The 21,798-nt window shown below is 42.2% G+C and overlaps 1 protein-coding gene across 1 annotated transcript in view; it reads right to left on the reverse strand.

Annotated features, from left to right (window-relative positions):
- Positions 1-21,798, reverse strand: part of abcc4 (ATP binding cassette subfamily C member 4 (PEL blood group)) — a 411,789-nt gene that overhangs the window by 303,318 nt on the left and 86,673 nt on the right. Inside the window, exon 7 of the mRNA XM_080198151.1 lies at positions 10,875-11,000. Within this exon, the coding sequence (XP_080054277.1) occupies positions 10,875-11,000 (126 nt within the window). The remainder of the gene's footprint in view (positions 1-10,874; positions 11,001-21,798) is intronic.

Here is a 21,798-nt window from a genome sequence, read left to right on the forward strand (position 1 = left end):
TTAATATTTTGCAGCAACCTTTTGCGAGGCACCTTATTGAATGCCTTCTGGAAATCTATAAACACCACATCCACTGGTTCCCCTGTGTCAACCGCACTCGTTACGTCTTCATAAAAATCCATGTTTGCAACAGACTTTGAGTGGAGTGCAACAAAGTCTACCATTCTGGCTAGCAGGAAAGGCCCTACCCGTCCTATCAGCCACTGCATTTAGTCTCAAAAAAAATGGAGTATTCCACCCTTAGGAGGAAGAAAATATAAATAATCAATGAGCCATCGTAAAAACAGGATTTGAACAGTTATTTCATCAAGGGATTTGTATTGATGTGATACATAGATTGAAGAAGGTAAAGGAATTTTGGGAACAAGTGTTCCTTGCTAGAACCAGGGCAGCCGGAGAGAAGACTGTTAGCTCCATAAAGCTGTTAGTCAAGTGGGTCTCGGGATCAAAGGAGGTTTACAAGTTGAAAGATTATTAGTTTATATTTGGAACACTCAGGTATGTCACATTGCTACAGAGATGGGCTGTGATGTGAGGGAGGTTCTTTTGTTTTAATTTGTTTGTCTGTCTGTCTGCGCATAGAAACAAGCAGTTCAGCTTGGGAGCAGATAGAGGTGTTTGCAGCTTTGGTCTTGTGTCGTTTGCAATTCACTGAGTTGAGGGAGCAAGAGCAATGTTAGCCTGGCCTAAACTCAAGCAAAGAAAAAAAAGTTAATTTTATTCAGCATAGAAATCTACAATGAGCCTTATAGTGGAAACAAACAATTCACCTTGGAACTAACACAGAGCAAGTCTGCTTGGAGCGGCTAAATAATTGCGGCCAGCAGAATAAAGCTAATAGAAACCATAGCTGTTTTTATTTTTTTGTTTCAGTCACTGCGCAGGAATTGCAAGTGAGGTTCAGGCTTTGGCTGAATCCCAGACTTTATAACTCAATTGTGGAATAGTTCAGAAATGGTCTAAAGAAACAGGATAACTTTCAAAAGATTTTGTAGACTGGGGAGACTTTGTCTAAAAGCGAAGATTCAGTTGAGGGTTTTAGTCTAAAGTATCTAGGATTATTGTGCCTTTGGATGCAAAATTTAAGTAATTACCTAAGAATGCTTATTCAGTCTTTGCTTTACACAATGGAATCATATGGGTTAATTATTTCAGTAAATAACTGGCTGTTGAAATTTCTCTTCAAACTAGCAATCTCTATAGAAACCATAACAACTAGTTCTTCAACTTCCGCCTTCCATCAGAGCACAGATCTTTTTTATTCTTTCCTCCCTTGCTCACATAGAGACACAGGACTTCGGCCCTCGATGCTGTGCTGAGCTATGTCCGAACCCAAGATCAAGCTATCCCACTCCCTATCATTCTTGTGTGTGTTCCCTGCGCCTATCCAAATTGTCCAACTCCATTATCACAGCAGGCAGTGCATTCCACACCCGAACCACTCTGAGTAAAGAGTCTACCTTGGGTATCCCTCCTATATCTCCCACCATGAACCTTATAGTTATGCCCCCTAGTAACAGCTACATCCACCTGAGGAAATAGTCTCTGCACATCCACTCTATCTATCCCCCTCATTATCTTATAAACCTCTAAGTCGCCTCTCATCCTCCTCCACTCTAAAGAGAAAAGCCCCAGCTCCCTCAACCTTTCCTCATAAGACCTACCCTCCAAACTAGGCAGCATCTTTGTAAATCATCTCTGCACTACATCCTCCTTATAGTGAGGTGACCAGAACTGCACACAATATTCCAAATGTGGTCTCACCAAGGTCCTGTATAGTTCTAGCACAACCCCATGACTCTTAAGCTCAAATCCCCTATTAATAAACGCTAACACACTACAGGCCTTCTTCACGGCTCTATCCACTTGAGTGGATAGAAATTTGAGGATACGAACCCCAGGATCTCTCTGTTCCTCCTCATTCTCAGAACCCTGCCATTGTCCCTGTAATCCGCATTCAAGTTTGTCTTACCAAAATGAATCACCTCGCACTTATCAGGGTTAAACCCCATCTGCCACTTTTCGGCCCAGCTCTCCATTATCTCTTTCCGTGACACCTGTTATACTTCCAACTACTGCCAGTTCTGATGGAAGGCTGTTAAACTGCAACATTAATACACTTTACCACTTTACAAATGCTTCCAGACTTACCATTTCCAGTATGATCTGTTTCATTTCAGATTTCCAGCATCAGAAATATTTTGCTTTTGTCTTTGTGGTTATGTTGATAAGGATCTGTTTTGTTTTTAATTTGAAAGATGCTAATACTCGTTAATAACTTGGTTCTTTTTTCTCTCAAACACTGAATTCAGTCTCCATTGAAAATGCAAAGTATGAATAGTGTTCTAGAAAAAATAAATACTGGAAAACAGAATCTCCCTTTCTTTGTATTAATATATAATGGAAATTTATTTTTCCTTGCAAAGGTAACCTTAAGTGTCTAAGGCTTTCAGTGAAAATAGAAGTTCATTGAACTCTGGAGGAGGAAGAGGTGTGGGGGGAGAGGAAGGAGACCTTTGTAAATAAAATACTATTTTCAGCAAGATGAGAGTATGAGAATTTGAAATACATTGTAAAAGCTTCCAGAAGAGCAGTAAGCATTGGTTATAAAGTTCAATCTAATTTAAAACAGTTCAGGTCCAAAGTTAGAGGACTATTGGACCTCAAATTCAATATTCTCAGCACTCATCATTTTAGGAACTAAAGGAACAAGCATAAAAATGCACTAATAGCTGCTATGATAATACCGTACCATTATGTATTTTAGTCGCAATTCTGTGCAGGATCTGTTTTAGACTTTTTTTTGTATTATTGATACTATAACCAGCATCCTCTATTGTTACTGCAGCAACATAATTGTTCCTAATTGCCAGAATGTTTGTTTTAGTCTGGACTAATGCTGTTCTGTTGTTCTTAGTATTGCCCTGGAGTTTTACAGAGTAGGACTTGATTAGGTTGATCGACAGGTAAGATCTGTCTTGGTGGAGCTAGGCTCACATAAATTCAAGCTTAGTTGCTGTTTAGATGTTGCTTTGGGTTGAGAGAGAGCAGTGCCTCTCTTTTCCACCCTCAATATCCTGGCTGGGAGGTTTGCTAAGGCTACTGGGGAGAGTTTAAATTAGAATGGTTGAGGGGTGGGAATCAACTTGAAGTGGCTGGGAGAGAGGAGGTTAGCTCATAAATAGAGAAAGCTTGTTGACAGTGTGAGAGGGAGGATAGGCAGGTGATGGAAAAGGGGAGCATTCAGACCGAAGGTTTGAGACATGTCTATTTTAATGCAAGGAGTGTTGTGAACAAAGCGGATGATCTTAGAGCGTGGATCACTACTTGGAAATGTGATGTGGTGGCCATTACAGAGACTTGGATGACTCAAGGACATGACTGGATACTTCAAGTGCCGGGTTTCAGATGTTTCAGAAGGGATAGGGAGCGAGGCAAAAGAGGTGGGGGAGTGGCACTGTTGATCAGAGTGTCACGGCTGCAGAAAAGATGGACACCATGGAGGGATTGTCTCAGAGTCTGTGTGGGTGGAAGTCCAGAACAGGAAGGGGTCATTAACTTTACTGGGTGTTTTCTACAGGCCGCCCAATAGTAACAGGGATGTTGAGGAGCAGATAGGGAAACAGATTCTGAAAAGATGTAGTAATAACAGAGTTGTCATGATGGGAGATTTTAATTTCCCAAATATCGTCTGGCTATTATCAAACTGTGTTATCAAATATAAATTTTCTTCTTTGAAAACATGACTGAACACATTGAAGGAAGAGCGGTGGATGTGGTTTACGTGGACTTCAGCAAGGCGTTTGATAAGGTCCCCCATGCAAGACTTGTTGAAAAGGTGAGAGGGCATGGGATCCAAGGGGCTGTTGCCTTGTGGATCCAGAACTGGCTTGCCTGCAGAAGGCAGAGAGTAGTTGTGCATGGGTCTTTGTCTGCATGGAGGTCGGTCACCAGTGGAGTGCCCCAGGGATTTGTTCTAGGACCCCATGCTGTTTGTCATTTTCATAAATGACCTGGATGAGGAAGTGCAGGGATGGGTTAGCAAGTTTGCCGACAACACGAAGGTTGGTGGTGTTGTGGATAGTCTAGAGGGATGGCAGAAGTTGCAACGAGACATAGATAGGATGCAAGACTGGGTGGAGAAGTGGCAGATGGGGGATTTAATGGTGGGTAATGAGGAAATGGCTGAGACTTGAAGTTTTTTGTGTCGGTCTTCACGGAGGAGGACACAAATAGATTACCGAATATTAAAGATAGAGGGTTGGTAGGAGATGAGGTCCTTAATACAATTACTGTTACTAGAGAGGTAGTGCTCGGTAGACTAACTGGACTGAAGGTGGACAAGTCCCTGGGACTGGATGGAATGCATCCCAGGGTTCTGAAAGAAATGGCAAAGTAATAGCAGATGCCTTAGTAATTATTTATCAAAATTCACTGGACTCGGGGAAGTGCCGGCAGATTGGAAACCAGCTACTGTTACGCTGCTGTTTAGAAAAGGTAGCAGACAAAAGGCAAAAAACTACAGGCCAGTTAGCTTAACGTCCGTAGTTGGAAAAATGCTAGAATCCATCACCAAATAAGAAATAGCAGGACACCTAGAAAAGAACAATTTGATCAAACAGACGCAGCACAGATTCGTGAAGAGGAAGTCGTGTTTAACAAATTTACTGGATTTTTATGAAGATATGACTAGTGTGGTAGACAGAGGGGAACCGGTGGATGTGGTGTTTTTAGATTTCCAGAAAGCGTTTGATAAGGTGCCTCACAAAATTTTGCTGCAGAAGGTTAGGGTAAATGGAGTTGGGGGTAAAGTGTTAGCATTGATTGAGGATTGGTTAGCTAACAGGAAGCAGAGTTGGAATCAATGGGTGCTTTTCTGGTTCGCAGTTGGTGACTAGTGGAGTGCTGCAGGGATTGGTGCTGGGGCATCAACTGCTTACCATATACATAGATGATCTCGAGGAGGGGGCTGAGTATACGGTAACAAAATTTTCTGATGACATGAAGATGAGTGGAAAAGCAAATTATGTGGCGGACGCGGAAAGTGTACAGAGATCTGGATAGGCTGAGCGAGCGGGCGAGGACCTGGCAGATGGAATATAACGTTAGCAAATGAGAGATTATCCACTTTGGTAGAAATAATAGTAGGAAGGAATATTATTTAAAGGGTGAAAAGCTGCAGCATGTTACTGTGCAGAGGGACCTGGGGGTCCTTATGCACGAATCACAAAAACTCAGTCTGCAGGTGATCATGAAGGCAAATGGAATGTTGGCCTTTATAGCGAGGGGGATAGAATATAAAAGCAGGGAGGTCTTGCTGCAACTGTACAAGGCACTGGTGAGGCAGCAACTGGAGTACCATGTGCACTTTTGGTCCCCTTATTTGCGAAAGGATATATTGGCCTTGGAGGGAGTACAGAGAAGGTTCACCAGGCTGATACTGGAGATGAGGGGGTTAACTTATGAAGAGAGATTAAATAGACTGGGCCTGTACTCATTGGAGTTTACAAGGCTGAGGGGGGATTTATAGAGACTTAGAAGATAATGAAGGGGCTAGATAGGGTAGAGGTAGAGAGATTCTTTCCACTTAGAAAGTAAACCAAAACTAGAGGGCACAGCCTCAAAGGTGGGGGGGGGGGGGGGTGCAGTTTAGAACGGAGTTGAGGAGAAACTTCTTCACTCAAAGGGTGGTGAATCTCTGGAATTCTCTGCCCATTGAGGTGGTGGAGGCTACCTCATTGAATATATTTAAGTCACGGGTGGATAGATTTCTGATAGACAAGGGAATTAAGGGTTATGGGGAGAAGGCGGGAAAGTGGAACTGATCCACCTCAGATCAGCCATGATCTTATTGAATGGCAGGGCAGGCTCGAAGGGCTAGATGGCTTACTCCTGCTCCTATTTCTTATGTTGTGTTTCATTGGAATCTCCCTAGGGCAAGGGGTGTAGATCGGGAGGAGTTTGTTAGGTGTGTTCAGGAGGGTTTCCTGACACAGTATGTGGATAAGCCTACAAGAGGCGGCTGCACTTGATCTGGTATTGGGAAATGAACCTGGACAGGTGTTGGATCTCTCAGTGGGAGAGCATTTTGGGGATAGTGATCATAACTTTATCTCCTTTACATTAGCATTGGAGAGAGAGGGGATCAGACAAGCTAGGAAAGTCTTTATTTGGAGTAAGGAGAATTATGAGGCTATCAGGCAGGAATTAAAGGCATAAATTGGAAAGGGGTTTTCTCAGGGAAATGTAAATAAGAAATGTGGCAAATTTTCAAGGAATATTTTGGCTGGAGTTCTGCACAGCAACGTTCCAATGAGACAGGGAAGTTATGGTAGGTTACAGGAACCATGGTGCACGAAAGCTGTAATGAATTTAATCAAGAAGAAAAGCTTACAAAAGGTTCAGGGAGCTAGGTAATGTTAGAGATCTAGAAAATTATACAGCTAGTAGGAAGGACCTTAAGAAGGAAATTAGGAGAACCAGAAGGGGTCATGAGAAGGCCTTGGTAGGCAGGATTAAGGAAAACCCCAAGGCATTCTACAAGTTTGTGAAGAGCAAGAGGATAAGACGTGAAGGATTAGGACCCATCAGGTGTGATGGTGAGAAAGTTTCTATAGAACCGGCAGAAATAGCAGAGGTACTCAATGAATACTTCACTTCAGTATTCACATTGGAGAAGCATCTTGATTGCAGTGCAGGCTTGCAGCGGACTGAAAGCTTAAGCATGTAGACATTAAGAAAGAGGATGTGTTCAAGCTTTTGAAAAGCATCAAGTTAGGTAAGTCGCCGGGACCAGACGGGATGTACCCCAGGTTACTGTGGGAGGTGAGGGAGGAGATTGCTGAACATCTGGCAATGAGGTTTGCATCATCAATGGAGATGGGAGAGGTTCCAGAGGATTGTGGATGTGGTTCCTTTATTCAAGAAAGGGAGAAGGGATAGCCCAGGAAATTATAGACAGTGAGTCTAACCTCAGTAGTTGGTAAGTTGATGGAGAAGATCCTGAGAGACAGGATTTATGAACATTTGGAGAGGTATAGTATGATCAAGAATAGTCAGCACGGCTTTGTCAAGGGCAGATCATGCCTTACGAGCCTGACTGAAATTTTTGAGAATGTGTCTAAACACAATGATGAAGGAAGAGCAGTAGATGTAGTTTATATGGACTTCAGCAAGGCGTTTGATAAGGTCCCCCATAGAAGGCTCATTGAGAAAGTGAGGGGGCGTGGAATCCAAGGGGACATTGCTTTGTGGATTCAGAACTGGTTTGCCCACAGAAGGCAGAGTGGTTGTAGAAGGGTCATATTCTGCATGGAGGTTGGTCAGCAATGGAGTGCCCCAGTGATCTGTTCTGGGGCCATTGCTGTTTGTGATTTTTATAAATGACCTGGATGAGGAAGTGGAGAGATGTGTTGGCAAGTTTGCTGATGACACAAAGGTTGGAGTTGTTGTGGATAGTATGGAGGGATGTCAGAAGTTGCAATGAGACATTGATAAGATGCAAGACTGGGCGGAGAAGTGGCAGATGGACTTCAACCCAGATAAGTGTGTGGTGATTCATTTTGGCAGGTCAAATAGGATGACAGAATATAATATTAAGGGTAAGACGCTTGGCAGTGTGGCAGATCAGAAGGATCTTGGGGTCTGGGTCCATAGGATGTTCAAAGCAGCTTTGCAGGTAGAGGCTGTGGTTAAGAAGGTGTCTGGTGTAGTGGCCTTCATCAATCCAGGAACTGAGTTTAGGAGTCGGGAGATAATGTTGCAGCTGTATAAGAGCCTGGTCAGACCCCTCTTGGAGTACTGTGCTCAGTTCTGGTTGCCTCATTACAGAAAGGGTGTGGAAGCCACAGAAAGGATGCAGAGGAGATTTACAAGGATGTTGCCTGGATTGGGTGACATGCCTTATGAGGATATGTTGAGGGAGCTTGGCCTTTTCTCCTTGGAGCGACAAAGGATGTGGGGTGATCTGATAAAGGTGTATAAGATGTTGAGAGGTATTAATCGAGTAGATTCTCAGGCTTTTCCCCAGGACTGAAATGGTTGCCACAAGAGGACACAGGTTTAGGGTGCTGGGGAGTAGGTACAGAGGAGATGTCGGGGGTAAGTTTTTCACTCAGAGGGTGGTGGATGTTTGGAATTGGCTGCCAGTAGTGGTGGTGGAGGTGGATTTGATAGGGTCTTTTAAGAGACTTTTGGATAAGTACATGGAACTTAGTGAGATACAGGTTATAGGTAAATCTAGTAGGTAGGGACACATTCAGCGCAACTTGTGGTCCATAGAGCCTCTTTGTGCTGTAGTTTTTCTATGTTTCTATGAGTCATACCTGGAATGAGATACATTATGCTCATCCTAATGCCAAAATCAAATGCAAAAGTTGAGGTATAGGCTAACTAAATAATATGCCTCGAGTTTCTCATCTGTTCTCTTACACTGCTATTGCAGCACAGCCTTTAATTACAAAATCAAGTTATTTGAACAGATGTTTCATATAGAAATATAATAAACAATGTAACATTTGTCTTGTGTAAAATTCAGGAGCACATTTGATTTCTCAAACTATTTATTTTAAATAAAATTACAGCAGAAGAACAGGCCCTTCAAACCTGCACCTACCATGCTGCCTGACTGAACTAAAACATCCATCTATTCTCATTCTATTCATGTATTTATCCAAACACCCCTTAAAAATCACTGTCGTATCTGCTGCCACTACCTCCCCCAGCAGCATGTTCCAGGTATCCACCACCCTCTACGTAAACAAAAACTTGCCTCGTACATCTCCTTTAAATCTTACCCCTTGCACCTTAAACCTATGTCCCTTAATAATTGACTCTTCCACCCTGGGAAAAAGTTTCTGACTATTCACTCTGTCCATGCCCCTCAATCTTATAGACTTCTATCAAGTCACCCCGCAACCTCTGTCATTCCAGTGAGAACACACCAACCTCTTCACATAGCTAATGCCCTCCATACCAGGCAACATCCTGGTAAATCTTTTGTACCTTATCCAAAGCATCCACATCCTTCTGGTGGTGTGGCATCCAGAATTGAACATTATATTCCAAGTGCGGCCTACTTATGAACAAAGAACAGTACAGCACAGGAAACAGGCCCTTCTGCCCTCCAAGCCTGTGCCACTCAATGGTCCAACTAGACCATTCGTTTGTATCCCTCCATTCCCAGTCTGCTCATGTGACTACCCAGATAAGTCTTAAACGATCCTAGTGTGTCCACCTCCACCAGTGCATTCCAGGCCCCCACCATACTGTGTAAAAAACATCCCTCTGATATCTGAGTTAAACCTTGCCCTCTCACCTGAACCTGTGACCCATGATCATCACCTCTGACTGGGAAAAAGCTTCCCACTGTTCACCCTATCTATACCCTTCACAATTTTATACACCTCCAGAAGGTCTCATTCTCTGTCTTTCCAGGGAGAAGAACCCCAGTTTACCCAATCTCTCCTCATAGCTAAGACCCTCCATACCAGGCAACATCCTGGACCAACCAACATCTATGGTTCCATAAAGCTGCAACATTCATATAATTGTTCATATAAAATCACCTGGATTATCAGCTAATATTTCATGAATGAGTAAATGGTAATACACTGTAACCTTTTGTAATATTTTAGGGTTTTGAGGTATAAATCCCTTCTAATTAAAATTTCTAAGTTCTGAATTCAGGTTGTCAATTATGCCTGACCTATTAAGGATTGAATAATTATTGTTTATGAATCAAGTAGAAGTTAAATTTTTTATATACTTAAAAAAGTGAAGACAGCATGGAAGTCTATTATCCCTCAAACTGCTTGAGCATTGTTAGCATAGATGATGCATTTCTGTTCTCTTTTCAGTGATGCTGAAATGTGTCTAAAAAAATGCATACCGTAGATGCTACAGTAATACTGTGCCAACAAAGATGCCAATTTCTAACTTGTATCCCAACTTCTCATTATTCTGGAATCCCTTATTTGGAAATTGTCCAAATTCAACTCTTCCATTGGCTTAGGCTAAGAGTCATCTCATGTCACCCCTGTAATTAGAGTCACAAAGACTAAAGACAAATGTCCATTTCTTGTTCCAGGGACTCCGAGTTTATATTCTATTATGAAAAAATGATTGACTTCTGTATGTAAATGAAGTGTAAGTCAATAATCCACCATCATAAATGTTCAATGAACATACCTATTCCTACAAAGACTTAAACTATTAACAAATGTCAAAACTGAAAGAACAGTTTCTCTCTCATACTGATGTCCTACCCTACAAATATAGTTAATCAATTGAATCAATGCAAAGGTTGTAATCAAAGTTCAATCAAATTTTTAATCATTTCTTTAAAGTTGAACAAAAGTACTCTTAATTAATTTAAAGTCATAAAACCATTAAGTGCAATTTCTCACAAACAGCCTTTCTGTAAAGAATCCCAACTGCCTTGGCTGACTATCGTCTTTCAAACAGAAATTCAACCTGACCATTTAGTTTAAAACATGGTTAAATAATCCATTTATGTCACAGTCCAACAACACACCCCAAAAATTTATACTATTATCAAAATTTACATTCTCTAATCCAGTAATGTTTTGTCGGAAATACCAGTTATCAGGAATTCTCTTGTGCAGATACAAGCAACTCACGGAATCATTTTAGTACAGTACTTTGGGAGCAGAAACATAGAAGATGCAGTATTTGGATAAGTGAAACAACTTTTATTACTGTTAAAATGATTTATCTCTCAGATAAATATTTTTATCATTAGCGTTTTACTTGATTCTATAACCCAAAAAATTCTGAAATCCAGAAATGACTTGATCCCAAGTATTCTGGATTGAAGAGATTAAAGTATATATTGTTTTTAAATGAGAACTTACTTTCTAATTTGAGCAATCAAATTTGAAAATGGCTTTTCCCATGCATACATCTTGATGATTCGCATTCCTGATATAACTTCATTCATGGTACGAATTCTATTATCTGTCAGTGCTGCAGTTTTGCCTCTACGAAGAGTTCAGGGAAAGAAAATACATATTTAAGTAGCAACATTTAACTAAATCAAGTTTATTTTCAAAATTATTAGATTGTTAATCTTCATGAATGATACAAAGAATACACAAATCTTGAAACAGTTCTAATACATATATACAAATATCTTATCATTAGAACACAGAACATAGAACACTACAGCACAAACAGGCCCTTCGGCCCACGAGTTGCGCCGATCACATCAACACCTATCTATAACCCCCAATCCCACAAAACCCCATATACTCATCCAGAAGTCTTTTAAAAGACCCCAGTGAGTTCGCCTCCACCACCACTGACGGCAGCCGATTCCACTCACTCACCACCCTCTGAGTGAAAAACTTACCCCTAACATCACTTCTGTACTTTCCTCCCCGCACCTTAAATCTGTGTCCTCTCGTAGCGACCATTTCAACCCGGGGAAATAGCCTCTGAGAATCCACCCTATCCAATCCTCTCAACATTTTATAAACCTCTATCAGGTCGCCTCTCAACCTTCGTCTCTCCAGGGAAAAGAGACCCAGCTCCCTCAACCTAACTTCATAAGGCATGCCTCTCAGTCCAGGCAACATCCTTGTAAATCTCCTCTGTACCCTTTCAATAGCTTCTACGTCTTTCCTATAGTGAGACGACCAGAATCATAGGCGATTGAATCATAGAAAGCAGCAGAGGACGAAATTATTTGATTCATCATGCCTGTGCCTTACTGAATTAATCCTAATACCCTACCTTTCCCCAAAGTCCTGAAAATATATTTCTTCAAGTATTTATCCAATTCCCTTCTGAAAGTTGCCAATGAATTTGCTGCCACCATCCTTTCATGCGTGCATTCCATTGATAACAACTCACTTTGCGATTTTCTTTTCCCTATGCCACTTCTGGTTGTTTTACCAATATCCTCAAATCTATACAATCGGGTTGCAAATTTTTCAACCGGTAGAAATAGCTCCTCCCTTAAGGTTAGATTTAGTCCATCAAACATTGGGCCAAACCACATTGGGTCGAAGGGAAACAGTCGGGGATGAGCTGAAAGTGTAATTTCAGCTGGATGTCATTTAGACCACCTGTGAAAACAGACTGTGAAAAGCAGAGCAGGCTTGAAGAGACGAATGCTCTACTTGTGCTCCTTAAGTCTGAATCTCCCATGTTGATGCCTACCTCAATTCTGTAAGTTCACAGAGTTCAGTTAAGTGAGTTTCTGAAGCGGGTGTGAATCATATCAGGTTGGACAGTTCATGAATCAGGAACCTTCTGATAACTAAGTTCATAAGTTGTTGCCAACTTCAGATAGAATCACAGAAACCCCACAGTGAAGGAGGAGGACATTCAGCCCATCGAGTCTGCACCAACAAAATCCCAACCCGACCCTGTCCCTGAAGCCCCACATTTACCCTACTAATCCCTGTAACATAAACATCCAGGAACACTAAGGAGCAATTTAGCATGTCCAATCCACTTAACCTGCACATCTTTGGACCGTGGGAGAAAACCAGAGCACCCAGAGGAAATTCATGCAGACGTCAGGAGAACATGCAAACTCCACACAGACAGTGACCGAAGCCAGGAATTAAAGCCAGGTCCCTGAAGCTGTGAGGCAGCAGTGCTAACCACTGTGCTGCCCTTTAATGAAGTTATAAGTTATTGCTTCCTAATAATTTAAACATGTTTTTATGCAGTGACTGATGGGAGGGCTTTGTTCTTAAAACCAAGTGACCAGTAAATTGACCTGCGTTGTAAAAGAAGTCTTGAGGATAAAGTGCTCTTCTACATTCAACATTGAGATACAAACATACAAACTAGGAGTAAGCCATTTAGCCCCTCAAGTGTGCTCTGTCATTGAATAAGATCATGGCTGACCTGACTAACCTCAACTCCACATTCTTGCCTAACCCAATATCCTATAACCCCTTGCTCATCAAGAAGCCACTTCTATCTTAAAAATATTCAAAGACACTACATTCACATTTGGAAAAAGAGTTTCTAAAACTCATGACCCTCAGAGAAAGAAAATTCTCATTTCTGTCTTAAATCAGTGACCTCTTATTTTGAAAGTGACTCCAAGTTCTAGATTCTTCCACAAGTAAAAACATCCACTCCATCCTGTCAAGACCCCTCAGAATCTTGTATGTTTCAATCAAGTCACCTCTTAACCTTACAAACCTGGCCTGTTCAACCTTTCCTCAAGGCAATCCATCCATTCCATTTATTAGTCTACTAAACTTTCCCTGAACTGCTTCCACTTGCACCTTTCCTTGCACAAGACGACAGATATGGTACTCGGTGCTCCAGATGCGGTCTCACCAATTTCTTTCACAACTGAAGTATAATATTCCTACTTGGGTATTCAATTCCCCTCACAAATAACATTGTGGATCCAGGTTCAAATCCTGCCATGGCAGATGGTGGAACTGAAATGAACAAAAAATATCTGGAATTAAGAATCTATAAAGAACAAAGGAAATTACAGCAGTGGAACAAGCCCTTCGGCCCTCCAAGCCTGCACAGACCGTGCTGCCTGACTTAACTAAAACCCCCTATCCTTCCTGGGACCATATCCCTCTATTCCCATCCTATTCATGTATTTGTCAAGATGCCCTCAAACGTCACTATCGCATCTACTTCCGCTACCACCTCTGGCAACGAGTTCCAGGCACCCACTGCCCTCCATGTTAATAAAAAAAACTTGCCTCGTACATCTCCTTTTAAACCTTGTCCCTTCCACCTTAAACCTGTGCTCCCAGTACTGACTCTGGCACCCTGGGAAAAAGCTTCTGACTATCCACTCTGTCCATGTCCTTCATAATCTTGTAGACTTCTATCAGGTCACCCGCCCTCAACCTCTGCTGTTCCAGTGAGAACAAACCAAGTTTCTCCAACCTCTCCTCACAGCCAAAGCCCTCTATGCCAGGCAACATCCTGGTAAAACTTTTCTGTACCCTCTCCAAAGCCTCCACATCCTCTGGTAGTGTGATGTCCGGAATTGAACACTATATTCCAAGCGTGTCCAAACTAAGGTTCTATATAAATCTGCAACATGACTTGACAATTTCTAAACTCAATGCCCCGGCTGATGAAGGCGAGTATGCTGTATGCCGCCTTGACTACCTTCTCCATACCAGTACACCCAGAACGCTTCGCCGATCAATACTCTTAAGGGTTCTGCCATTTACTGTACATTTCCTATCTGTATTAGACCTTCCAAACTGCATTACACTCATTTGTCCAGATTGCCATCTATCCATCCAAGACTCCAACCGATCTATGTCCTCTATATCTTCTGATGGTCCTCATTATCATAGAATCCTACAGAGCAGAAAGAGGCCCTTCAGCCCATCGAGTCTGCACTGAACACAATCCCACCCAGGCCCTATCCCCATATCCCTCTGTATTATACCCACTAATCTCTCTAATCTATGCATCCCTGGACACCAAGGGGCAATTTCTTAGCATGGCCAATCAATCAACCTAACCCGCACATCTTTGAACTGTGGGAGGAAACCCACGCAGACATGAGGAGAATGTGCAAACTCCACACAAACAGTGACCCAAGCCGGGAGTCAAACCCAGGACCCTGGAGCTGTGAAGCAGCAGTGCTAACCACTGTGCTACTGTGCCGCCTATTCGCAAATCCACCAAAATGCACTCTTCCGCTGCTACCCATCTTCTATGATCGAGCCAATTCTGTATCCACCTTGCTAGCTCACCTCTGATCCCAAGCAACTTCACCTTCTGCACTAGTCTGCCATGAGGGATCTTCTCAAAGGCCTTACTGAAGTCCACACAGACAACATCCACTGCCCAACTTTATCAATCATCATTGTCACTTCCTCAAAAAACTTGATCATGTTAGAGAGGCATGATCTCACCTTCACAAAATAATGTTGCTTCTTGCTAATACGTTCACTTATTTCCAAGTGAGAGTGAATCCTCTCCAATAATTTCCCTACCACTGACGTTAGACTCACTGGCCTATAATTACCTGGATTATTCTTGCTATCCTTAAAGGAACAACATGTGCTATTCTCCAATCCTCTGGGTCCTCCCCCATAGCCAGTGAGGATACAAAGATTTTTCTCGGCCCCAGCAATTTCCTCTCTTGTCTGAGTGTTCTGGGGTCTATCCCATCAGGCCCTGGTGACTTGTCTACCTTAATGTTTCTCAAGAACCTCAATACCACCACCTTTTTGATCTCAACATGACTCAATCTATAACCCTTTCCCAGATTCATCACTGATGACCACTGAAACCATTGTTGATTGTCAGAAAAACCCATCTGGTTCATTAATGTCCTTTAGTGAAGGAAATCTGCCATCCTCACCTGATCAGGCCTACATTTGACTCCAGACACACAACAATGTGAATGACTCTTAACTGCCCTTGGACACCTAGGGATGGGCAATAAATGCTGTCCAGACAGCAACACTCATGTCCCATTAAATTTTTTTTATTCAATCAGCTTTCATTATTACTTGATGTATCTGCACACTAACCTTTTGCAATGCATGCACTAGGCCAACCAGTCCCCTCTGCATTTTAGAGCTCTGCAATCTCACATCATTTAGATAATATGCTTCATTTTTATTCTTTCCTGCGAAAATGGATAGTTTCACATTTTCCCACGCTATATTCCATTTGTCTAATCTTTGACCGCTCGCTTAACCTATATTACTTCACAGTCTCCTTATGTATTCTTCACATTTCTTTACATTTCTCCCTACCTTTGTGTCATCAGCAAATTTAGCAAACACACCTTCGCTCCTTTCATCCAAGTCGTTCGCTAAATTGTAATAAGTTGAGGCCCCAGCACAATGTGCAAATTGTTCATACCCAAAAACAGGAGAGGCAGCAGAACTGTGAACAAGCTTTCTATATCAGTTTTTGGACAGAGAGAGAGAAACTTCAGAGACAAAGTTGCAGTTCAAGTGATCAGCAGAGAAGGCAGAAAGTAGGAGCAAAGATAGTATCCGATCAAAGAGAATCACGCTATGATACTCTAAAGATTGAAAAAATTGCCCTGGTAAGGCTGGGAGGGGAAATTGCAAGTGATCCTTACTGCTTGAAGCTAGTTCAGGAATTCTTCAGGAACTAAGGGAAATGCCTTTTGTTGATAATTCAACTTGACAATTCAAGGAAACAGGGATATGTGAACACATTGGAAGCTGAGTGATTGTGGATTGTTTTCTATAAAGATTGTGCCTGGGATTTTATGCCAGTACATGCTCATTGACTTTGGTATGACCAGAGATCTTGCCAGTGGACAGAGCTAGAAAATCCCAGCCTTTTATTTGTGTGGAAAGCATGTTATACAGCAAAAAATGCTGTTGGTTGCATTAAGATATTAATAAGATGATTGTTTATGTAGTTTAGGCTATTGCTTGCCTACTCAGTAATGTTTAGAATTATTGTACTTCCACTGGTAAAAATTGAAAGCAAGAACAAAGTTACAGTTCTAGCAGTATTTGTAGAATCAGGAAGGGAACTACAAAATATTATAGCTCAAGTTAAAGACTTTGGATAAATCTCACATCTTTACTGGCAATGTCACATTTCAGCAACATATCTAACTTGTCATAAATCATAATAGAACACACTTTCATAGTGTTTTATATTTAGAATCACTGCCTTGCGTTTGTGCTCTGCTTTATTCAGAAAGTGAAATATCCTATATGCTTTCTTAATATAAATCTAGAAGTTTACAATATGTATTGAGTATGAACACACAGGACGAAAACAATGATAAAATAAATACTTTATAACAAACCAGAGTGAAGATTGAAGTGGATGGTGTTACACTGGAACAAGTATATAAGTTTGACTATTTAAGACAAATTACTACTAAATGGCAAGTGCTATGCCAAAGTTAGGAGCATACAGATAGCCAGAAGTAATTTCATGATGATGAATGATGCAGTTCAAAAAAGCTCGGAGTAACAAGAACAAAAATCTCATAGAATGCAACATTCTAACTATTTTCCTGTTTGCCTCAGATACCTAGACAATAGAGAGGTGTGGGAGAAAATAGAGGCCTTTGAAACATGAGTGAAGTTCTTTTGCCAAAAATTCCATGTACAGACCAGAAAACAGGGTGGCATGGTGGCACAATTGTTAGCACTGTTGCCTCTCAGGGCCAGGGACCTGACCTCACTTCCAGCCTTGGGTCACTGTCTCTGGAGCTTGCTCATTCTCCCCATGTCTGCATGGGTTTCCTTTCACAGTCCAAAGATATGCAGGTTAGGTTGATTGGCCATGCTAAATTGACTCTAGTTTGAGGGGATCAGCACGGTAAATCTGTGGGGCTGCAGGAGTAGGGCCTGGATGAGATTGTTGTCAGTGCAGACTCGATGGGCCAAATGGCCGCCTTCTGTACTGGAGGCATTATAGGATTCTATGATTCAAATGAAGATATAGTTGAAATAGCTAGCACAAAGTTTGAGAGAAACAAGTTTTAGTGAAGAACTGAAGGAAATCAGCATTAGTGCACATTGTTTTCAGGAAACAATGGTATAGGGATAGGGATGTTTTGCTGCAAATGCATAGGGCATTGGTGAGGTCACACCTGGAGTAGTGTGCAATTTGGTGTCCTTTTCTGCGGAAGGATGTCCCTGTTATTACAGGGATTAGTGAAGGTTTACCTTGCTGATTTCTGGGATGGCAGGTCTGTCATATGAGAAGCTAAGTCAGTTTAGATTATATTCATTGGAGTTTAGAAGAGAGAGTGAACGTATAAAATTTTAACAGGGTTAGTCAGGGTAGATTCAGAAAGAAGGGGAGCCCAGCACTAGGGATCACAGTTTGAGAATTTGGGGTAAAACGTTTAGAATTGAGGTGAGCAGAAATTTCTTCACCCAGATGGGGGTGAATGTGTGGAATTCACTACCACAGCATGCAGTTGCGGCCAAAGCATTGTGATTTCAAGAAGAAATTAGATATAGCTCTTGGGGCTGTAGGGATATGGCGGGGGTAGAGAGAGATCAGGATATTGAATTCAATGATCAGCCATGACCAAAATTAATGGCAGAGCAGGCTCAAATGGCCTGCTCCTGCTTCTAGTTTCTAAAAAAAATCTAAAAAGTGCAACCAGTAAAGAAAATGATATAGTGTTTCAACCATTTGATCAGAGCTGAAAGGGTACAGAGATCTTCTCTTGACGGCAAAGTGGAAGGCAGCAGAAAGACAGGTAAGACGTAGTTGAATGATGGATATCAGAGCATTCACTGACAAGCAACTGCAAGTGTGAAGCTGCTTCAAGGCAGCTTAGAGTGGCATGTCACGGCAGAAGATATCTTGGCAGTAGTTATAAGCAGCAGATGCAAATTTCTAAATCATTCTATCACCCCCTCCACCAATTCTCTGCAAAAGTAATTCAGCTAGTCCTACAGCCCCTTCTCCTTCTCCCCTACTATTCCCTCCTCCACTCCAACAATCCCCATTCTGCATAACCCGGCAATATAGAACATAGAACATTACAGCGCAGAACAGGCCCTTCGGCCCACGATGTTGCGCCGACCAATTAAGAGAAAAACAATGACCCTCTAACCTAAACCAATCCCTTTCCATCCATAAACCTATCCACGGACCTCTTAAACGCCCCCAAACTAGGCGCATCTACAACTGCAGCAGGCAGAGCATTCCATTCCCCCACCACCCTCTGGGTAAAGAACCTACCTCTGACATCCGTCCTATAACTACCACCCCTTAATTTAAAGCCATGTCCCCTCGTGCTAGCTTTCTCCATCCGAGGAAAAAGGCTATCACTGTCCACCCTATCTAAACCTCTAATCATCTTGTATGTTTCAAAAAGGTCTCCTCTTAGCTGCCTTCTTTCCAACGAAAACAACCCCAAATCCCTCAGTCTCTCCTCATAGGACCTTCCCTCCATACCAGGCAACATGTTATTTTCACATGGTAATTCAATTTCTATTTGAAAGGTACAATTGTGGCAGCCTCCACCCATCTCAGGTAGTACATCCCAGATTCTTACCACCCACTGCATGGTTTTTTTCTTTATTTCACCTTTCCATCTTAAATCACGTCCTCTGGCTCTTGACACTTGAGCCGATGAGAGCAGTTTCTCTCCATCTACTCTGTAGATAAATTCACAAATTTAAAGAAATCAATTGGAATTTTGTCAGCCTGCCCACTACGGGAATCAGATCAGGCAAGGGGCAAACCATGGGGACCTGGGGAGGGATTTTATGGTTTCAGGACAAGCGAGGTCATAAAATCCCCCCAGTAGTCATACAATGCAGAACAGGCCCTTCAGTCCATTGAGCCTGCAGACAATAATTACTACTGAAGATGTGATTATCCCATTTTCCAGCACCTGCCTCATATCCTTGAATGTTATGATTCAAGTGCTCATTCAAATACCTTTTGTAAAGGTTGTAAGGTTTCTAGACTCCACAACCTTCCCAGGCAGTGCATTCCAGACACTCCTCATGCTCTGAGGACATTTTTTTCAAACTCCCTCTGAATATCTTGTCCCTCACCCTAAAACAATGCTCCCTCATGACTGATCTCTCTACCAAGAGGAGCAGCTGATTCTTAATCACCCTGTCCATTCCCCTCAGTCTTTTATATCTCAATCATGTCCCCACTCAACCCTCACTGCTCTGAAGAGAACAATCCAAGCCTATGTCATCTCTCCTTGCAGCTCAAATGTTCCATCCAAGCAACATGCTGCTGAATTTCCTCTGTACCTGCTCTAGTGCAATCATATCCTTCCTATAATGAGGTGACCAGAGCTGCATGAAGTACTCCTGCTTTGGTCTTATCAACATTCTGTACAACTGCAACATACCACTCTTGCTCTTGTATTGCTACTACTGATTTAAAAACAAGTGTCCCATATGCTGTCTTAACTATCCTATTCACGTGCTGTGCTGACTTCAGGGATCTGTGAATAAGGACCCCAAGAACCATCTGTTCTCCTCAGTTTTCTAGTGCCTGCTTTTCACTTAGTACTCCCTTGTCTTTCTACTTCTTCCAAAGTGCATCATCTCTCAGTTATCAGGGTTAAATACAGGCGGCGCAGAAGCACAGCTCCAGGGTCCTGGGTTCAATTCCCAGCTCAGGTCACCGTCTGTGTGGAGTTTGCATATTCTCCTCGTGTCTGCGTGGGTTTCCTCCAGGTACTCTGGTTTCCTCCCACAGTCCAAAGATGTGGGGGTTAGGTTGATTGGCCATGCTAAGAAATTGCCCCTTAGTGTCCAGGGATGCGTAGGTTAAAGGGATTAGTGGGTATCATACGTAGGGATATGGGAGTAGGGCCTGGGTGGGATTGTGTTAGGCGCACACTCAGTGGGCCAAAGGGCCTCTTTCTGCACTGTAGGGTTCTATGATTCTATGAAATGCCATCTACCACTGCTCTGCATATCTGACCAATCCATCTATATCTTCCAGTAACTTAGGACCACCTTCATTATTATGCACCTGCCATGGCACAGTAGTTAGCATGCTGCCTCACAGTGCCAGGGGCCCAAGTTCAATTCCCAGCTTGGGTCACTGTACAAATTCTACACATTCTCCCCTCTGAGTGCGTAGGTTTCCTCCGAATGCTCTGGTTTCCACCCACAGTCCAAAATACATGCAGGTTAGGTGCACTGGCTATGCTAAATTCTCCCTTAGTGTAACTGAACAGGCACCAGCCGGAGTGTACTTCATTGCAGTATTAATGGAAGCCTACTTGTGACACTAACAAATAAACTTTAAACTTAAACTTACCAATCTTGGTGTGATCCGCAAACTTGCTTATCGTTTCCCATACCATTATCATCTGCCAGTTATGTATATAACAATTATCACCAATAAGACACTCTAACCACCGCCCCTTGACATTCAATGACACTACCATCAATGAATCCCCCACTGTCAACATCCTTGGGTTACATTGACCAGAAACGGTTACACTGAGGGAGTTGGTGGCATAATGGACAGTGAAGGTTATCTAGGATTGCAAAAGGGATCTGGATCAATTGGGCCAGTGGACTGATGAATGGCTGATGGAGTTTAATTTAGATAAATGCAAGGTGATGCATTTTGGTAGATTGAACCAGGGCAGGATTTTCTCAGTTAATGGCAGGGCTTTGGGGAGAGTTATAGAACAAAGAGATTTAGGGGTACAGGTTCATAGCTCTTGAAAGTGGATCACAGGTGGAGAGTGGTGATGACGGCATTTGGCGTGTTTGGTTTCATTGGTCAGAATATTGAATACAGGAGTTGGGATGTCTTGTTGAAGTTATATAAGGTATTACTAAGGCCACATTTGGAATACTGTGTACAGTTCTGGTCACCCTGTTATAGAAAGGATATTATTGAACTAGAAAGAGTGCAGAAAAGATTTTCTAGGATGCTTCTGGGACTTGATTGTTTGAGCTATAAGGAGAGGCTGGATAAATGCTTAAAATGATTACTATCAAATAAACTGGCTGGACTATAACCTGGTGTTGAGAGACTTCTTACTTCATTCCTCAGAACCAGGTCCAGCATTCCTCCATCCCTTGAGGGCCTTCTACATATTGATACAAAAACGTCCCTGAATATATTTCAAAATGTCTGCCTCCTCTAAAATCTTCATGTTATGACCAGCCCAATTTATATTGGGGACATTGAAATCTTCCACTATAATTACCCGATTATTAATATCACACATCTGAATGTATGTCTGCTCCTCTTTCATGATGATTCTTTGGGTGCCTATGATAAGCTCCCAGTAATGTGGCTGTCCCCTTTTTATATTAAGTTCTACCCCCAAAAAAGTGAGTTTGAAGACCT

This window comes from Carcharhinus amblyrhynchos, chromosome 10, assembly GCF_965287045.1.
Source record: "Carcharhinus amblyrhynchos chromosome 10, sCarAmb.v2.hapA, whole genome shotgun sequence".
Classification (NCBI taxonomy): domain Eukaryota; kingdom Metazoa; phylum Chordata; class Chondrichthyes; order Carcharhiniformes; family Carcharhinidae; genus Carcharhinus; species Carcharhinus amblyrhynchos.